The 12,471-nt window shown below is 33.8% G+C and overlaps 2 protein-coding genes across 3 annotated transcripts; both read right to left on the reverse strand.

The window, feature by feature from the left end:
* On the reverse strand, positions 1 to 2,854 carry LOC120296951 (olfactory receptor 14A16-like). The gene is made up of 2 exons (XM_039319024.1): positions 2,726 to 2,854; positions 1 to 2,389 (listed from the first exon to the last, which is right to left on the reverse strand). Exon 2 carries the CDS (start codon positions 2,360 to 2,362, stop codon positions 1,448 to 1,450), a length of 915 nt encoding a protein of 304 aa, XP_039174958.1. The 5' UTR covers positions 2,363 to 2,389; positions 2,726 to 2,854; the 3' UTR covers positions 1 to 1,447.
* Positions 2,855 to 3,276: 422 nt separating this feature from the next.
* LOC120296950 (olfactory receptor 14A16-like) lies at positions 3,277 to 9,522 on the reverse strand. 2 transcript variants are annotated; one of them, XM_039319022.1, is made up of 2 exons: positions 9,467 to 9,522; positions 3,277 to 7,986 (listed from the first exon to the last, which is right to left on the reverse strand). In XM_039319022.1, exon 2 carries the CDS (start codon positions 7,953 to 7,955, stop codon positions 7,041 to 7,043), a length of 915 nt encoding a protein of 304 aa, XP_039174956.1. In that variant the 5' UTR covers positions 7,956 to 7,986; positions 9,467 to 9,522; the 3' UTR covers positions 3,277 to 7,040. The 2 variants fall into 2 exon arrangements, with proteins under 2 accessions (XP_039174956.1, XP_039174957.1); XM_039319023.1 differs by lacking the exon at positions 9,467 to 9,522 and adding an exon at positions 9,265 to 9,393.
* Between the last annotated feature and the right edge of the window lie 2,949 nt (positions 9,523 to 12,471).

Genomic DNA, 12,471 nt, shown 5'->3' on the forward strand with positions numbered 1-12,471 from the left:
TGAGTTTATTCAGCAAAGCAGAGCAAAATCATAACATTAACAGCTAAGTATAATGTAGACAAGGAATATCCAGAGAAAAGGCACGTAAGCAAGATTTCAAAATTCAATAGAACACTATAAATGTATGAGAAATTTTCATATCTCTTTACCTAAAAGCCCTGAACCTTCCTCAAAGTAAGTTACTGATGTCATCTAAGTGATTCAATAAGTATATAGTACTCCCAAGTACACTTATACAGAGTCCCAAAATACATGATGAATCTTCCATTTTGTGTACATTTACAAAAGTATTGTGAAAGTGACAAAATAATGATATGTCTTTTCGTATACGTTACCAGTAGCTTGGATGAAACTCATTATTTCTCAAAGATAATTCAATAAGCTATTATCTTTGGTGTAGATCTATCTCTCTTCCTTTCTCCAGGTATTGGACCAGTTAACATGCCTTATCTCTTTCATTCTGTATTAAGTTGTAAGACTTCCAAAAGCTTATTTGATGTTCTAGAAGAATTATGCATCCTCTTAATTTAATTTCTTGCTTTTTTATTTCTCATGGCTATCAAAAGATTGTGTGAGTATCAGTTCACACAGCTTGCACATCTTGTCAGATGTCGGTCCTGCCAAAGCACTTCTAAAGAAAAGAAATATTCTGAGCTAAAAAAATCTGAAAACCAATATGATGTAGATATTAAGGCAGAAAACTGGAACTTCTATTTCACTTTAGGAATGTAGCCAGCTATATGACTTTAGGCCAGTACCTTTCTCTCAGCCCTTGAAAGGAAGCAATGGCAAACCCTTCTGAAAAAAATATTACCAGGAAAAATATAGGGACACAATTGCCAGGACTTAAGGCTGACTGAAAGGAACAAAATATCAAAGTTTGTGAGGAAATAACCATTTCAGAAGGAAAGTGTTATAGAGGCCTATATACTTTGGAAAATCTGAAGCTTTAGCTAGCCATATTACAGACCAATCAATCAATTAGAATAGAGCTGGAAGGAACCTTAGATGACTTCTGGTCCAATCCCCTGTTTAAGCAGAAATCCAGTCTATTCTTAAAGCATTAGTAGGAAGCCATTTCATATAGGAAAGCAAAGAAGAAAAGAGAACACATCATTTAAACCTCCTCTGCATTTCAGGTGTTTCCCCCAATCGCATTACATCCTGATACTCACTTCACTAAACATAAGGAATTGTTAGCATGTAAAATGCCGGAACTGCCAAGCATCCATGTTTAGCATCTGTAAAGCGTGTGGATAGTAATTAGAGATGCAGGAAATTGACTAAGCAATATAAGAGTGATAGGTTCATCAAGTTTGAGAGGTTGGATTTGCCTCCATCCCAACTATCCCTTTCTGTCATATTCCTTTATTCACAGAAGGAAAATAAAAGACAGGAAAATGAAAAAAAAAATGCTGAATAGAATATAAACAACATTAAAAATCTGTCACAGTTTCCACAGCTGAGAAAGGACACATTTGAAAGTTTTATTTCTCATGCTATAGATAATTGGATTGAACAGAGGTGGAAGGAGGGCATAAACAACAGTCAACCAAAAATCAATGTAAGATGGAGTGTTAGAGGCAGGTCTCAGGTAGGCAAAGCATCCACTTAAAAAGAACATAGTCACTACTGTGAGGTGGGGAATACAAGTAGATAAGGCTTTTTGCCTTCCTTGTTCAGAAGGGATTCTTAACACTGCCTTGAAGATCACTGCATATGATACAATTATAAAAGTAAAACAACCTAGTGCAGCAATGATACCAAACACAAGAATTCCAAACTCAAGTAGATTTAATCCAGAGCAGGATAGTTTTAGCAATTGCGGAATTTCACAGAAGAATTGGTTGACCACATTAGAACAAAAATGGATGGAAAAAGTGCCAATGGTATGCAACATTCCATAGAGCAGACCGGCAACCCACACTACAATTATTATTTCAATACAGTATTTCCAATTCATCACCATCTCATACTGCAATGGATGGCAAATGGCAACATACCGATCATATGCCATCACTGTCAGGAGGGAGAAATCAGAAGCTTCCAAGGAAAGGAAGATAAAGTTTTGAGTAACACAACCAAAATAAGAGATGCGTCTGGTATCCATGAGAGAATTTATCATGGATTTGGGGACAATGACTGAAACAATGCCCACATCCTGCAGACCCAAATTCATGAGAAAGAAGTACATGGGGCTATGCAGTCGATGATCAAAAGCAACTGCAGAGATGATGAGAAAATTTGTTGTTACAATAGACAGATATAACACAAAGAAGAAGAAGAAATGCAAAAGCTGAAAATGCTGATTTTTTGAGAATTCCAGAAGCAGAAAGTAACGCACTGTGGTCTGGTTCTCCATGTTTCATTTATGAGAAAGCTGGCATAACTCCAAGGAAAGAAAAGAGGGAAATTTAGTTAGATAAAATTTTTGAGGTGGCATTTTGATATGCGGTGAGAATAGAAAACATCAAGAAATGAAAGCATGGACAGAATGAGAATCAGAGCATGTTTACTAATATATTTAAATATATTGCCTGAGTTTCAATTTCTGTTCTCTCTCCCCAAATTGCCTAACTTCTTATTCCATTATATCAGAAAACTATTTTATGCAATTATTCACTTAAATTCTCTTCCAGCAGAAAAATTATAAAACCAACCCTGAAGTAGAACACATAAAACATACTGAAATAAACATCAATTTGTACCACAAAAGAGGGAATACCTTTTTTGTTAAACTTTCAATTTATAGCTGACAATTTGTCTCTATACAGATGATGTATTCCATGCTTTTAAGAGATATTTTACCACTAAGCAAATGCTGCCTCATTAATTTTCATGTAGTGAAATATCTATCTGCAGTCACAGAGATTTCTATGATGAATGTTTATGAATCTTTGTTTTCTTTCTCTTAAGAGACTTGTTGTACACCCAAAATAAAACTGACTTCTGTTAGCTTATTAACATAATTGGCCATTAAGAGCACAAGAGCTATCTCTAAATAATACAGGACCAATTATCATATCACATAAATAATAATATCCCAGATTGTTATCACCATTGGGGCTGTAGTCATACCAGAAGACCAGATAGTGAGAGATGAAACATAGATCAAGTGCGAAAACCTCCCTGAAGCATGTTTCATCACTTCAGATTCTCTTTCACCACCAGTTATCAAAAAAATCCCATCCTCTATTCTAGATGTCGTGACTGTGACAGAGAACTGAGAATTGGGCTTGTTCAGCCTAGATGATTGTGCAGTGGTTGAAAAACTATGTCTTCCTGTAAACAATAAAGGCAAAAGACAGAAAAGAAGTGTCAGGAAACCCATAGAAAACTAGTGGACTACCAATAGTTAAATAATAAATTATAAAATTCAGTGGGATTAGTGTGGGAGTTCAAAAAACATGATTATTGCACTGTTGTATTGTAAACCTCACCCCTTTGTAGGGTGCATTTGGCTTCCTGATGAGACTGCAGATACATGCCTAAAACAAGACTCATAGAATGAGATACAATGTAAGCTCATAGAGACTTATAAAAATGCCTATAATAGAAAAAATAATATAGTGAATCCATGGAAATGAGTAAAAAAAACCCTCACAGAACAAGATGCACAATGGATAAGATTTAGAAAGGGAATTATACAAATATAATATAATTGATAGTTGCAAAATTTATTCTCCCCTCCCCCCATGGCTTCTACCACTTCTTCAGAAGAACCCATCCACAGCCCATGTGGCAAAACATCAAGAAACAGTTTTCAACATTTTTCATATTTCAACATATTTCATCATATTTCAGCATATTTTTAATATATCTAAATTGGTAGGAAAATCTATCTTCTCTGTGCAATTTAGACAATTCAGTAGCTTTGGCTGGCTTGATTGAATAAAACACATAGTGGAAAATGAAGAAAAAAATTGAACATCTCATTGGGAGGGCACAGCATATAATAGAAAGTACAGGACACCCATGTTCTTCTAAGTTAATAGAAAGAAAGGTAACAGCAAGAGTGGCCACATTGACAAAGTCAGTACATCAGTATTTTGGTAAACTTTTGATAGAGCACTTGTTTTATATATACACTAAAATCTTGTACTTAAATATGAAAGGGGTAAAAGATAGCCTTCCATGGCACTTATGTTGGCAAGATAAATTTTGTTTCCTAAAAGTCTTGATTACTTCAAGAGTTTCAGCTCCACCAGATCTTATTTTTTCATATAGCTATATTGGATTGAACCTTTATGTAACTCATATTTTACAACAAGCTTAAACAAAATATGTCTCGAATTGAAAGAATTTAAAAACTATACAGAATGAAAAGAACAACCCAGCAAATGAGCAAAGAATAAAAACAACTGTCTTCAAGCTAACTGTCTTCTATATAAAAAGGAGGGAAGGCAAACACAATTAGACTTTCAAGACTATAAAAGTATAATTCCAGTTAAACTTGAGGTGTTGGTTTCTTGACTGGCCTATCTCAAAAAGGAGATATCACACCAAATTCAAATAGGATTCTGGCTTATAGCATAAATAATAATATACCATAACTATAAGGCAGTGTAGTGGCAGTGTGAATGACTGTTGTATATAGACAAGTTTAGTGACGTATTTTGATTTTCTCCATATTAAGAAAAGTCTAAAAGATTAACTTCCATTCTGAGCTAACCTGCTTGTTTATCCTTCTTGCTTGCTAAATAAAGGGAGTAAGGAATCTTTACATAACTCCAAAGGGCTTGTTCTCTATGAATTTCTCAGACTTTCAATTCTAATCCCAGATAATTTTGATATATAGATAAAGTAGAAAGTAAAAGGAAGAGTTGTGGTGAGAAGCAAGAAGAGAAATATGATACAATATAAAACTTGCATTTTGCTATTTGTATGTATATTGAAGAAAGACCAGACTCCAACCACATTTTTCAATCTTTTACAACCTCTTTTTTTTTTTTTTGCTATACTTGCAAAAAAAATTGTCTACTACTCAGAAGACCCTCTTGAGGAAATGCTACACCCAAATGAGGTCAGTCATGGGACAACCACAAAGTATGATTTTCAAGACATTTCCAGACTTGTTTATATGTATATAATCCAATACATCAACTAATATTCTCCAAATAAAGGAATATTCTCTTTTTTATTTTGGAAATACTTTTTGCCCACATGCATTCATATGAAAGCATAAAAAAACCTACTACAGTACTTTTGTGCTGAAAGTTCTTTAAAAAGATAAATATGAAATGTAATGGTGACATAATGAACTTCATAAGTTATTATTTCCTTATTTACATAACTTTTAAATCACCTTGTTTCGTTAGTTTGAGAATAAATATGCTGTTATGAATCAGTTAAACTAACTAAGGATTATATGAGTTAGTTTGTTTTACATTCCTGCTAATCATAGTTTATTCCACAATAAAATCTCTAATCATTATTTAGGGTGATATATAAAACACCATCTCTGGTAATCAAATATGTCAAACAATTTCTTCTGTTAGACAACAACAACAACAACAACAACGACGACGACGACGACGACGACGATGATGATGATGATGATGAACTGGAATTAGAAAGACTCTTAAAGAAATATGGGCTCATTCCTTTTTCTCAGATAAAATAGGAATAATAGGTTCATGAATTAGAAACAAACAAACAAAGAAAGAATCAATCGTAGTTTAAAGTAGAGCAAAACAATCCCTTTAACAGCAAAGTGTAATGTAAACAGGAAATATCCACAGAGAAATCAAGAAAATAAGACAATAAAATTCAAAAGAGGATTTAAAATGTAAGAGAAAATTTCATATACTTCTAGCTGAAAGCCCCTCACTTTCATCAAAGGACGTTACTGATGTCACGTTGATTAAATGTAGTACCTTTCAAAAGTATGTTTATACCAAGCCCCAAAGTACTTGATGAATCTTCCATATTGCATACACTTGAGGATCATGGCAGATATATCACAAAAATAGTGATATGGCATTTGGTATGCATTATCAATAGCTTGGATAGAATTTATTATTTCTCAAGAACATTTCAGTAAGGTATCATTGATGTAGATCTACCTATCTTCCTTTGTCCATGCATTGGACCAGAAAACATGCCTTATCTCTTCCACTTACCAAGATGTAAGATTTCTGAAATTATTTTTCATCATTATTATTTTATTCATTAGAAGCATGTATCATACTAATTTAATTTCTTCCATTTTTTGTTTTACTTGATTATCAAAAGTTTATGTGATACAATAAAAGCTCACAAATCTTTCTCAACCTGCCAGGTGTCTGGTTTTGCCAAAACATTTTTAAAAGAAACAAATAATAGTCTGAGCTAAAGACTCGAAAATCTGTTTGACAGAGAAGTTAAGGCATTGGGTTAGAAATCAGCAGTTTAGACTTCTATTCCACCTTTGGAATGTAGCCAGCTGGATGACTTTGGGCTACCACCCCACCTCAGCCCTTAAGGAAGCAATAGCAAACCCCTTCTGAAAAAGATTGCCCAGAAAACTATAGAGAATTGTCTGGGCAGACTGACTGAAAGAGGCAAAATATCAAACTTTAGGAATAAATGATCAATTAAGGAGGGAAATGTTATCAAGGCCCATGTACTTTTGGAAAAGCTGAAACTTTAACTAGTTATATTATCTGCCAGCTTTAGAGGGAATCTATTTTGTATGGGAAAGCAAAGGGGAAAATAGGCTACAGCATTTAAAACTCCTCTGGATTGAAAGTATTTCTGCTATTCACATTATACCCTGATCCTCACTTCATTAAATATAAGGAATTATCAGCCTGTGGAATGCCAGAACTGTCAAACAATCCATATTTAGCATCAGTAGAGTAAATTGACAGTAATTTAGGATGCAGGACCTATATTAAGCAAAATCTAGAGTGCTAGGTTTTCCTGGTTTGATATTTCAGATTTGCCTCCATCCCAACTATTCCTTTTTACCTTAATCCTCTATTCATAGAAGTAAAAGAAAAGCCAGAAAAAATGTAAAACTGTGGTGAACAGAATATAAATAACATTAAAAGAATTTGTCAGACACTCCACAATTGAGAAAGGACAAATTTGATATTCTTATTTCTCATGCTATATATAATTGGATTGAACAGGGGTGGAAGGAGGGAATACAGAGTAGTCAACCCAATATCTAAGTAAGATGGTGTGTTAGATGGAGGTCTCCCATAGGCAAAACATCCACTTAATACTAACATAGACACTACTGTAAGGTGGGGAATACAGGTGGATAAGGCTTTCTGCCTGCCTTGATCAGAAGGAATTCTTAATACTGCCTTGAAGATCACTGCATAAGATACAATAATAAAAGTAAAACAACCTAGTGAAGTAATAATATTGGCTACAACAATTCCAGCCTCAAGTCGATTTAACCCAGAGCAGGATAGTTTTAGCAATTGTGGACTTTCACAAAAGAATTGGTTGACAACATTAGAACAAAAAAGGATGGAAAAAGTGCCAATGGTATGCAAAGTGCCACATAGAATACCTGAAAACCACACTACTATTATTATTTTAGTGCAGGCTTTCAAATTCATCACCATCTCATAGTGCAGTGGATTGCAAATGGCAACATACCGATCATATGCCATAACTGTCAGGAGGGAGAAATCAGAAACTGCAAAAGAAACAAAGAGGAAGACTTGAACAACACAGCCAACATAAGAGATGCATCTGTTGTTCATGAGAGAATTGATCATGGATTTGGGAACAATGACTGAAACAATGCCCAGGTCCTGTACAGCTAAATTCATAAGAAAGAAATACATGGGGCTGTGCAGGCGATGGTCAAAAGCTATTGCAGTGATGATGAGAAGATTTGTTGTTACAGTTGCCAAATATAACACAAAGAGAAAGAAGAAATGCAAAAGCTGCAGTTGCCGATTTTGTGAGAATTCCAGGAGCAGAAAGTAAGACACTGTCGTTTGATTCTCCATGTGACATTTAAGAGAAAGCTGCAGGTCATAACTGCAAGGAATCAGAAAAGGGAAATGAAATAAGTGGTCTTTTGAGATGTGGTAAGAATAGAAAATATAAAGTATTATTAAGCATGGACTGAATTAACAGAGGACTAGACCACAGACAAGATTTATTTAAGATAAACATAAACCATATTCTACCCACCAAGAAATCCACTAAGAACCAGATGCAAATATGACATTTTTCCTTTTATTATCTCCTATCACAATCGGAAAGGTTACATAGGGTTAAGAAAACCCTGTTCAAATCCATTTTCAAAACCCTGTTCAAATCCATTTTCAACACAATCCCTTACCACTGGTTAAGGGTTATGGTATTGTTGTAAAATTGTGGGATGTGTTATGTATTGTGCTTTGTGATTCTAATAGAAAGGAATGGTAAATCTAGCATAAAAACATAAAAATAAACTCTTAGGTCTTTCACTGGAAATGCTGTGTGTCTGTATGTTTCTGTTTTATGTGGCAGATAGATGGAAATGTTTTTTTTCTCCTCTCCTCTCTTTTACCTTAGCAGCTTTTAGAGTAAAGATAATAAGCACAAAATGCCTTCAAACTAATACATAAAGATTAGTCTCCTAAACATGCATTGAATGATATATTATTAAAAGAAAGGTAGAACTTTATTTACAACTGCTATTTTGATATTATTTCATTCGTATTATATGCACAATTATACTACTATAAAATATATTTAATCAAAAGAAATCAAATATTAGCAAAATAAATTAATCAGAAAGAGATGAAAGATCAGTTTAAAAAAGCAGTCTCTCTTTCAATATACATCTATATTCCCTCCATGAGAGTTTGGCCATACAACCTATTACCGCTCTGAACTCTGACATATCAGCATTTTTTAAAAATTTGAACCCATGTTTTCATCAATAATACTAAAATGTTTAAAAAGAAGCAAAAAATAAAACAAAATAAAAAGACATTTAGAAATATTACCATCTATTTTTTTTATTCAGACAGATTATGAAATGACTTTGCTGATGCTAATTTATCTAATAATGATCAGCTTATGGCTGATAGTTTGATCCAAATTTATGCAAATTATAACTGTTTTTATTCTTTTATAATTATGTGGCAAAGGTACCAACATGTTAAATATTCAGTTAATTCATTCTTTATTAGCTACATAGAAATCTCTCCAAATTGTCTTTAAATCTACTGTCTGAGGTGAAATTTCTGAAAAATTATACTAAAACCCTTTGTTCTTGTCCCCAAAGCAGGCTACGTTCTAACACCATTATATCAGAAAAACTACCTTATGCAATAATTCGCGTGAATTCTCCTTCTACAAAAAAGTTATAAAGCCAACCATGAGATATAAAAAATAAAGCATATTGAAAAAATACCAATTTGTTATAGAAAAAAAGAAATATGTTTTCTGTTAAATTTTCAATTTATAACTAACTTATTTGTCATTATAATGTCTTCTATGATTTTAAGAGTGTTAAATATCTTACCACTAAGTCAATGCTGTCCCATTAATTTTTAAGTATTGAAACATCAATCTGCAGTCACATAAAATTCTATTCTGAATGTTTATTAATCTTTGTTTTGTTTCCCTCAAGAGACTTGTACACCAAAAATGAAATTGACTTGTGTGCTTATTAACATAATTGTCCATTAAGAACACAACAGTTTCCTCCAGGAGAAGTTATCATATTATATAGAATAATAATATCTCCGATAATTAACAGAATGAGGGCCAAAGTGTAAATTGTGAGACGTGCAATTATTATAAAGTATAATCACAAAAATTTTAAGAAATATACACAGTAAGAATATCTCTAGAAGCAGATATAATGTATGAAATTCTTATGCTTCCGTAAGTCAGTAGAAAGAAAGGTTACGCTGTCATTATATGGGAGCAAGGGTGGTCACATTGATAAAGTCAGTACATCAGTATTTTGATGCCACACTCAATTATTTTACATATGCACTGATTTTTTTACCCTGATATGTGAAAAGGATAGGAGATAGCCTTTCATGGTTCTGCAAGTCTCCTTTTTTTGGACAGGTAGATCTTCTTTCCTAGAAGTCTTGATTACCTCAAGAGTATTTCAGCTCTTTCAGTTTTTAATGGTTCTGGTCAAACTCATTTTTTTCTTGTTCCCATTTTGGATTGAAACTTGCAGTCCGCCATTTTTTCCCCTTTTCTTTAGCTGTGCTACTCCCTTTTATTCTATTGGCTTTTGAAAGCCAATAGAATAGACTCTCTTGAATAGAGTCTAATTCTATTGGCTTTCAAAAGCCAATAGAAATTGTCCAGGCTGTCTCTGCCCTGCTGAGCCTGCCAAAAGTCCCATTCTGCAAATGGTACTGCAAGTTGTCTTCAGTGAAGGCAAGCTGTCTGGAAGTTTCCACCCCTCCCTGCTGAGCAACTACTAAAAATGTAAGTAAAAGAGGGCCAAGGGTGGGAGGTGGGAGGCCGGCGTGCACAGGGTGGATTGCTAGTGCGCATGGGACCCAGCGGATGCCTTATCTCCCTTGGGCTGGGCCAGCTGCTGGCCCAGCCGGTGGTCAGCCTGCGCCATCTCTGCCACTTGCCAGCTACGCCTCGGCCGGTGCAGGGGGTGGCACAACACATGCGTGGTGCTCCTGGCCAGGGAAAGTCCTCAACTTACAACCGGTTGGGTAATCCTTGACTTACGACTGGTTGGGGGTCGCAGCATTAAAAAGGTTGAGAACCACTGACTTAGAGCTCATCTGAGCTAATCTTCTTGCTTGTTAAATAAAGGAGGTGTGGAATCTTTACATAATTCCAAAGCTCTTGTTCTCTATGTAAGTCTCAGACTTTTAATTCCCATCTCAGAGTCCTGGACATCTCCAGATGGAACGGGCATTAGAAAGACTCTTGAAGGATATGTGCTGTATACAATGTATCATGTTCACGAATAAGAAAGTAATAGCCACACAGATTAGGCAAATGTTGATAGAATTTACTGAGTCAAGCACAGCAAAGTAGTAAATATAATTGCAGAAGTACGGTGTGGACAAGAAATATACCTGTATTGGCTTCGGAGTCGATGAGAGATTCAGGAATTTTGGAGCAGTCTCCTAAGGCAGAACGTGCAGCATTTCTTACAAGTTTGATACAAGAATGGAGAATGGAAATGGAAGAATGGAAGAATGGAGAATGGAAAAAACTGGAATGTGAATAATTAATAATAATACTAATATAATTGAGACTGATAAGGATGCAGTTTCTTACGGATGGAATTTGTTATTGGTGAAGATTGAAATGTTTAATGTGTTTATTATGGATAGGCGTATAAGGGAATTTTGTTGTTTTAAGTTTTGAACCTTTAATGATAATATTGTTTAAATTTGTGTTTTGAAGGGATTATAATTTGCTCATTTTAGTGAGGGGATTCTAATGTTTTAAATTTTAAGTAATGTTTAAATTTGTGTTTTGAAGGGAGTATAACTTGTTCAAGTTTAAGTATGCTTAAATTTGGTTTTTAAATATTATTAATATTTTTAAGAGAAAATAATTTGTTTAATTAAATGTCTAGATTTGTTTAGGAAAGAAAGTAATGTTTAAATTTGTGTTTTTGGAGGGAGTTTATATAGAATGATGATTGTATTTAGATTTGTTTAGGATTTAAAAGTGTTTCTAGTTTTTAAATATTATTATTAATATTTTTAAGAGAAAATAATTTGTTTAATTAAATGTGCTTAGATTTGTTTAGGACTTATAGGTTTTTTAAGTTTTTTTCTTTTTGGATAGGAGAGAAGATTATGAAGATTGAAGGAAATATGTATTTACTTTAAGTTTTTTAAGAGTATTTAGTTTTAATGGTATAACAAAGGTTTATATGTTTATTTTTTCGTTTTAGGATAAAGAAAGAGGGAGAAATTAGATTTTACACTATAGATATAGATATTCAAAGAAAGTAATGTTTAAATTTGTGTTTTTGGAGGGATTTATATAGAATGATGATTGTATTTAAATTTGTTTAGGTTTTAAAAGTGTTTTAAGTTTTTTTTTTTAATTAAGCCTGTACTCAGCTCTGGGAAGTCCAGGGGAGGGTTTGGGAGGTTGGGAAGGGGGGGGTGAGGTAGGGTTGGGGGGGGTATGGGAAGGGGATTTGTTTTTGTAAAATGTAAAAACTTTTCAATAAAAAAAAAAGAAATATCCACAAATAAGGCAAGAGTACAAGAAGGAAATACAGAAGTATAAATATAGGAGGAAATTTCATATTCTTTTAGGTGAAAGCCACTCACCCTCAACAAAAGGTATTGATATTGCCTAGATTATTTGAGTATCCATATGGCACCCTTTCAAAGTATACTTATACTGATCCATGAAGTATCTGTCCTTTCTTTATTTAAATATAAATTTATTGTGCATTTACATAAAAATGTATTTTAAAATGTATTTGGACAGATGGTGGCATAAATAACACAAAAGGCATAACCACAAAACCTGAACAAGGCTTTTAGTGTGTTATCAGCAGCTTGG

The sequence above is a fragment of the Crotalus tigris genome, unplaced genomic scaffold (genome assembly GCF_016545835.1).
Source record: "Crotalus tigris isolate CLP2741 ecotype Arizona unplaced genomic scaffold, ASM1654583v1 scf7180000021944.90088, whole genome shotgun sequence".
Classification (NCBI taxonomy): Eukaryota; Metazoa; Chordata; class Lepidosauria; order Squamata; family Viperidae; genus Crotalus; species Crotalus tigris.

Excerpts from the sequence above, each read along its gene's own strand:
- LOC120296951 (XM_039319024.1), bottom strand. The coding sequence starts at position 2,362 with ATGGAGAACCAGACCACAGTGCGTTACTTTCTGCTTCTGGAATTCTCA.
- LOC120296950 (XM_039319022.1), bottom strand. The coding sequence starts at position 7,955 with ATGGAGAATCAAACGACAGTGTCTTACTTTCTGCTCCTGGAATTCTCA.